General features: G+C 31.4%; 1 protein-coding gene across 1 annotated transcript in view; it reads left to right on the forward strand.

The window, feature by feature from the left end:
- Window positions 1-6,752: 6,752 nt before the first annotated feature.
- LOC130823184 (cysteine proteinase mucunain-like) overlaps window positions 6,753-8,555 on the forward strand; it is a 2,115-nt gene continuing 312 nt past the window's right edge. The window contains exons 1-2 of the mRNA XM_057687819.1: window positions 6,753-7,089; window positions 8,100-8,121. Of these exons, the coding sequence (XP_057543802.1) occupies window positions 6,753-7,089; window positions 8,100-8,121 (359 nt within the window). The remainder of the gene's footprint in view (window positions 7,090-8,099; window positions 8,122-8,555) is intronic.

Here is an 8,555-nt window from a genome sequence, read left to right on the forward strand (position 1 = left end):
CATGGAGGAAAGCAGTCTTCACATCAAGTTGCTCAATCTCCAAATTCATGCTGGCAGCCAAACTAAGTACAACTCTGATTGAAGACATCTTCACCACTGGAGAGAAAATTTCATCAAAATCAATCCCCTTCTTCTGTTCATAGCCTCGCACAACAATCCTAGCCTTGAACCTAGGTGGTTGACCATCTTCTCCGTGCTTCAACTTAAACACCCATTTATTCTTGAGTGCTCGTTTGCCGTTAGGCAACTTTACCAGATCATAAGTGTGATTCTCATGCAAGGAATTCATCTCATCTTGCATGGCATTATACCACTCCTTACTTTTCTCATGTGACATAGCCTCCTGAAAGTCTTCTGGCTCTCCCCCATCAGTTAGTAACACAAACTCTGTAGTAGGATACCTCATAGAAGGACGTGGTCCTCTAGTAGATCTTCTCACATCATCAGGCTGTGGTTGCGGTTCAACAACTGGAGGCTCAACTTCAGGTTGATCATCATGACCATCATCACCAATATTGTCATCATCATCCTGAATATCTCCCCCTTCAACTCTAGGAGTCATCTGCGGTAAGACTGGATCAAAATTGATTGGAGTATGAGTGGATGTTTATTGCTTTGGCTTTTCAATATCTTCAATAGTCTGATCTTCAAAGAACACAACATCTCTACTTCTGACAACTTTCCTATCTACTGGATCCCATAACTTGTACCCAAGAGCATCTTCAGAGTACCCAAAAAATATACACTGCTTTGTCTTCTTATCTAACTTGGATCTCTCATCTCTAGGAATGTGAACAAAAGCACGACATCCAAATACCCTTAAGTGCTTGTAGGAGACATCTTTACCGGTCCAAACTTTCTGAGGAACATCACCATCAAGAGGATTTGAAGGTGAAAGGTTAATCAAGTACACAGCTGTAACCAATGCCTCTGCCCAGAAAGACTTGGACAACTTTGCATGAGAGAGCATACATCGGATTCTTTCTTCAATTGTCCTGTTTATCCTCTCTGCAACTCCGTTCAATTGATGTGTCTTTGGAATTGTTTTCTCAAGCTTGATGCCTTGACCCTTGCAGTAGCTTTCAAATGGGCCTCTATACTCACCACCATTATCAGCTCTCACGACCTTAAGCTTTCTACCAGTTTCTCGCTCAACTCTAGCCTGAAACTCCTTGAAAGCAGAAAGTACCCGATCCTTGGTTTTCAACACAGTAACCCACACTTTTCGAGAATAATCATCAATAAAAGAAACAAAGTAAAGAGCACCACAATGGGATTTAGCATCCATAGTATATACATCAGTGTGGACAAGATCAAGAGGATACTTTCTCCTAGATGGGGGGCGAGAATGAAAAGCAACCCAATGTTGTTTACCAGCTAAACAATCAACACAGGATCTAAGAGACATACCTGAGACATCAGGGAGATATTGCTTCTTAGAGAGCATCTGCATACCTTTCTCACTCATATGGCCAAGTCTATTATGCCATAACGCACTAGAACATTCATCTGCAACATTTACCTCACCCGCGCAAACCTTCGCTTGCATCATATAAAGAGAACCTTGCTTCTTACCTCGGGCTGCTATGAGATTTCCCTTGCAGAGCTTCCACTTACCATCATTGAAGTGGCTGAAGTAACCCTCTTCATCAAGTCTACCTATAGAAATGAGATTCAATCTGATATCAGGAACGTGTCTAACATTTCTCAAAATCAGCTTACAACCGGTGGAACTCTCCGAGTAAATAGTGCCTTTGCCGACAACCCTGGATGACCCATCATTCCCCATTCTAACACTACCAAAATCACTACTAGTGTAGGACGAGAAATAGTCTTGATGCGAAGTAAGATGATACGAAGCACCCGAATCAATCACCCAATTGCAGTCATCACCAGCTACATTCAAACACTCTTTATCACCAACGAAGAGCAAATCATCATCACTGATTGCTGAAGCTGTAGTATTTTTCTCTTCAGACTTCGACTCAGATGAATCACCCTTTCTATCTTTTGACTTGTCTCTTTTCATCTTTCTGCAGAACCTCTTAATATGTCCCGACTTGTCGCAGTAATGACAAATAATTCTACCCTTGGATTTAGACTTGTCTCTGGAATTGTCTCTACCTCGAGAAGGTCTATTTTTGCTTCTTCCCCTATTAGACTCTTGTGCAACATAATGAGCTTCAGAATGGTTGGAGGAATCCATCTCCTTTCTCCTAGTCTCTTCATTCAGCAGACTAGCTTTGACACTCTCCATTGTCAACTTACCATCAGGAGCAGAATTGCTAAGTGATACAAATAGTGTGTCCCAACTCTCTGGCAATGAGTAAAGTAGTAATAGTGCCTGCAACTCATCATCTAAGGACATTTTCACTACAGACAATTGATTAATCAAACCTTGAAAATCATTAATTCAAATGTACTACCATGCTATTACCATCGTGAAGTTCTAACTTTACCAATTTTCTCATCAATGACGCTTTACTTAAGGCGTTCTTCCTCTCATACATAGCCTCAAGTTTCATCCACAATTCATAAGCATTCGTGTCATTGGAAATATGTTGGAGCACACTAACATCAACAAATTGTCTAATGGTTCCTACCGCTTTCCAATTCAAAATTTTTCATTTACTTCCATCTTGACCAGTGGGCATAGACTCATTTAAGATTGGTTCATACAAATCTTTCACATAAAGAATATCTTCCATCTTAGTTTTCCACACAGCGCAATTGGCAAAGTCCAAATAAATCATACCGTGCATACTAGATTTATCATCCATCATAAACCAACACAAGAGTATCACCTAAGAAAATATAAACCAAGCTCTTGATACCACTATGTTGAGAAAAGAGGCGATATAATATACACACTTTCTCCCTTTGTGTTGTTAGATGAGCAAAAATAACCAATCCAATCAAACAAACAATAATAATCCCACAATCAAGCACAATAAAGTAAAAATGCGAAAATAAAGCACACACACGATATTTACGTGGAAAACCCAATGCAGGAAAAAACCACGGGACTGTAAGTGGTACCACACTCTTCCACTAATCACCAATAAAATTAATGGGTACAACCAAAATCCTCTCTAGACAATACTAAAGGTAATACAAACACCAAACAACCCTAAACCATCACTTAGAAGTGGTAAAATAACAATTAGGGTAAAATTAGGGCAAAATACAAATTACCCACTTACAATGCACAAAACGACAATCCAACCGTTGAATATGTAGGTTGGGTAGACAGGAACACCATGTCAAAATTTGACGAAAAACGAAGTACGAATGGCCTTCGATCGGATCGCCGAAAAACTCGCGTCGCACCTTTTTCTTTCTCTGCCGCAGTTTCTGATTTGTGCGTGTATATGTGTTTTAATTGCAATACAAATATGCTGCTGCCCTATTCTTGGTATTTATAGTTTTCCACTTTTTTTTTCTTTTAATTAATAAATAATATTATAATTATTAGCCCATTTAAGCCCATAATTAATATATTAATTGGGCCTTCCTCCAAGTGGGAGGGAATAACCCAACATATATATATATATATATATATATATATATATATATATATATATATATATATATATATATATATATATATATATATATATATATATATATATTTCAATTTAAATAATTTTAATGACATATTATCATGAAAATATTTCTATTCTTTTAATTTGTTCTCAATTACAGATTTTACTTTATTTTAAAATTCATATTAACAATCTAAACAAAGATAAAAATAATAGACTGATATAATACAGACAATGCACTAAATGTTGATTTGAAAGTCCAAATATCCTGCTAGGCACTTGCTAATTAACCTCTAAGAAAATACGCCATTTATTTTTCTCATTTAGTATCATTTTCATTTTGTGATGTCCATTTCTTTTGTATCAATTCTATTTTAAAAATGGATCAACTAGTTTGTTTTAATCAAATTCATTCATTTCAACTCAGTTTTAATTTCATCCTTACATCAATCTTTCTTTTCATTTATCACCAAATACATCCTCTTTTCCATTTCAAATCTTCTTTTTTTTTTTCATATTTGTCAATGTACTAAGTCAATGCTTATAAGCGATAATTGTGTATAATTAAAAATTAAAAAAATAGATACTAATTAACCTTATATTAAGACGAATTTTACAAGTTTCATTAGACTATGTTTTAATGTATGAATTAAGAATAAAATAACACATAAGAATAATTAACAAATAATAAAAAAAAAATGAGTCATTTAAAGTATTTAATTTTTTGGTATTGACATATTTTTTGATGCTCAATCAATTGAAAAAAAAAACACCAGACAAGTTTACCGCTTAAGTTGAATTCGGCGGTCATTCCCCTCAGATTCAACTTTTTAAACAAGTAGCTGATCTTTTCGTATTTATTGTGTATCTCCAACTTTTCATGATCAACTACCATTGCACCTTTCAAGGTGAAATAAAATTGAATAATCCTCCATTTTTAAGTTATTTGAAATATTAAATATTAAGTTAAATTTTAAAAGCCACTCAAAAAAGCTGATATAATTTTTTTAGCCTTTTGATATTATTTTTCTCTAATAAACAATTATTAATAGTCATTAATTAATTATATTAAATATTTTTTTAACAATTAACTTATATAACTAATTTAATTATAAACCAAAAATATCACTGATAATAAAAATAAAATAAGTTAACTAAACCAACCAACAACTTATTATAAATAAGTATTGATAATAGTTAAACTTGGTTTTTACTTCTCAATTCCCAAGTTAATTTCCAAAGGCAAACTCTGTCCCGCAGTCAAAAGCAATCCTTAGCTTTATAAAATTTCAACAACACAAAAGCCTGATTATATTTAGAAGTAATGTATCGGCAGTCTTCCTTGAAATATACTCTAGTCTAGACTCTAGAATCGGTAGTTGTGACTCATGCTGTCTCCTTTGAACTATAGTCTCAATATGACCACCGTTACCTCTTGGCTAGGTCTTCTACTCGAATTAATTCAACCTTAGCACGAATTCTATTCACAATAGCTTTGTTTACAATACAGTTTCAACAATTTTATGCTTTATTAATTGATTTTTTTTCTTTTAGGTTTTTGATTTTTGTGTTTTTAATGGTCCGTTGTAATTATGAGTTGTATATTAGTTAATTATGATTTTAAGTATTTTGTTGCCTGTCCAAGAATAAATTTCTGCCTATTTTTGATATGGTATCAACTTAACATCGGATAATAATTGTACTCCTATTATTTTAATTGTTATTAAGACTTAATCAACTAACAATAAAAACATAAAAATATAGTTATTTATTTAATTATTGAATAAAAAACTTGTTTATCAACGGGTCCCATCCACTTAAAAAGAGGGTGGGTAACGACAAATAATATAAGCCCGCAAAAGCATGTGGACTTTAGGCCTGCTGGTAGGTTTCTAATGGCAAGTCTTGTTCGCAATACCCGCCCAAATCCCCTATGAAAATCTCTACACTTGACTATATTTTGTCATTCAAATTAAGAATAAAATACTCTATTTCAGTGACTTTGTCTCATTTGGTTTATGACGCTATTAATAGTTTATTTTTATTTTGTCTTTTATTCTTAATCTATAAGTTAAAACATAATCAAACGAGATCTTGTTTGATTCATCTCAACGCAAAAATTATTAATATCAATTTTTTTTATAATTTTTATTTATGCACCATTAGAGATATTAAGATTTCAATATATGTCTTGGCAAACATGCCTAAAAAAATTAAAACATAATCATTGAAATGGAGGAATTACAAAATTAAAATGAACAAATGAAACAATTGTCTAAGTCATTAGGAGTATGAGATATTCCTAGAATATTTTATGTGATGATGTAATTTTATATACTTCCTTTGTTCTATAATACTTGCTACTGAGTGTGATATGTTGTGTGAAAAAATATCACTATCAACAAGTATTATGAAACGAAAGAAGTATATTTCAACCCAACATCAGACTTTGGGTTTTCCAATTTCACATGTATCCATTTTCTAGTACTTTACTTTCTTTTAGCTATAATTCAGGTTGATACGATGACAAGGTTATATGCTTGTCAAATTGCAATATATTGGTTGACACTAATATTTTTGGATTGTGAACGTGTGTAGGTGCTACGTAGGTTTTTGGATCTTAGATTCATCTTTATTTATTTTTATTTTAACTTTTTAATAGTGTCGAATTGAATTAAATTCTCTATCTCATTATATCCAATATTTATCCTAATTAAAATGTTATATTAAGATGAATTAAACAATATTTCATATAATTATAATATTTTAGCTTATAGGTTGAGATAAATTTAAAACTGAGTTAAAAAAATAAGTTAAACAAATAGATAATAATCAAAGAAAAAATATAATTATTTACATTTTATAAACTTTGATCCAAAATTTTATTTAATAGAACAGATTAGATATGAATAAAAAGTGAAACAAATTTTGTAAAAAAAAAACTCCAATTCAATAATTATGTTATAATAAGAAATATATTTAAATGACTATGTGCCTAGAAAAATGGCCTATAAAAAACCCTTTAAACTTCACGTTATCCCTCACAAACCCATCAATAAAACTTCCCCACTATCCCACGATTATCAGCATTCTTCCATCAAACTTTGTTCATCACCAATGACCACTTTCGCACTCACAATCCTTTTCTCTTTCCTTTTCATTGCACTTTCCACCTCCGCCTCGGCTCCACGACTCAATGCGGAGGTCATGGGCATATACCAAAACTGGTTAGCCCAACATGGCAAGGTCCAAAACGCCTTGCCCGACCCGAAAAGGTTTGAGATCTTCAAGGATAATTTGAGGTTCATTGATGAACATAACTCTGTGAACCGCCCATACAAAGTTGGGCTTAACAAATTTGCTGATATGACTAATGAGGAGTATCGGGAGAAGTTCTTGGGTACCCAACCCAGCCCATACACAAACCTGCTTAACAAGAAGATTAACAAACGTTACTTGCCACTTCCAGGTGACCGGTTACCTAAGGCTGTGGATTGGCGTAAGGTTGGTGCTGTTAACCACGTCAAAGATCAAGGCCAATGTGGTATGTTTTTTTTTTTTATTTATTTATTTATTTTTTTTTTATCTTATTACTTTTTATGTATACATTAAATTTAATTTAATATAATATTATGTTGTGGTTTCTTCTCATTGACGTTTTTCTATGTATGGTACATGTCACAAAATACTATGGATGGGTTTTATGCTTTCGAAAAATTTAAGCAATTTAGATTCTTATTCCAAGTACAAATATAGGACTAGCTTAAATGTATTTGAAATGAAAATTATCTTTATATTATTATGAATCCTATTTTGTTTAATAATAATGCATAATAAATATCATATTATTATCTTTATATTATGTCTCTTCTAGTATGGTTAATTAATTAACGTAAGATATACGAATATATATATATATATATATATATATATATATATATATATATATATATATATATATATATATATATATATATATATATATATATATATATATATATATATATATATATATATATGGTACTTTATCTGTTTCTTTTTGTTTGTCCACTTTAAATTTTTCCACTGTTAGATTCGTCTTAATGCAAAAAATTTTAATATATAATTTTTACAAAATTTTACAAATTTACGTTGAAATACATGAAAAAGTAGAGTGGACAAACAAAAAGAAACGGAGAAAATAGATTAATCAACAAGACATATTGATCTATTAACATATATAGTTAAATTATTTTCTATATTTTGTAATTGGGATATTATGATCGACATTTATTTTTAGGATAAAAAAAGGATAATAGAATCCTAAAATATTTGAAATCAATAACTCCAATAATTTTTTACATAAATTAATGACTCCTATATCATTTTGATTTAAATTAATTAAATGCTTATTTAAAAGTCTATTGTCTAATCTATTTTCGTTCTACACGACAAAGATTATAAATATTTTTCTACAACAATCAAATACAAAACTTTTGATTAAAAAAGAATATTGTAATTCTTAAGACTATATAACTATATAAAATAGATTATACTCCCTTTGAATCAATTTAGATATCCCATTTGCTTGGGCACGGTTATTAAAGATGGTGTGAGGTCCATTAGAAAGGGTGAGTAGTGAAGGGTAGTTGGATAAGTACGGTATATGGGGGTATATTCATAATTACTTGTGTGAATTAAAGATATTTAAATAAAAAAAGATTAAAAAAATAAAAATAGGACAACTAAAAAGACTTTACCAAATAAAAAATGAGACAATTAAATTGTTTCGAACAAGTATATAATAAAAATAGTATATGATAAATATATTGTCAAGTATTAGAACATATTGGTATACAGTTCCAAAAATAAAAATAAAGAAAAATATTGGTATGCATTTCACGTGTAAGGTCGGCGATAGTGGATAACTCATTCCTCAAACGTAGGCCACATTGAAAATTGGATGGTAGTTTGTCATTTGGTCTTTAAGTTCGTCTTATCTTTTTGGGAACTACAATTAACAATTTTGAA

Source organism: Amaranthus tricolor, chromosome 9 (genome assembly GCF_026212465.1).
Source record: "Amaranthus tricolor cultivar Red isolate AtriRed21 chromosome 9, ASM2621246v1, whole genome shotgun sequence".
In the NCBI taxonomy this organism is placed as follows: Eukaryota; Viridiplantae; Streptophyta; class Magnoliopsida; order Caryophyllales; family Amaranthaceae; genus Amaranthus; species Amaranthus tricolor.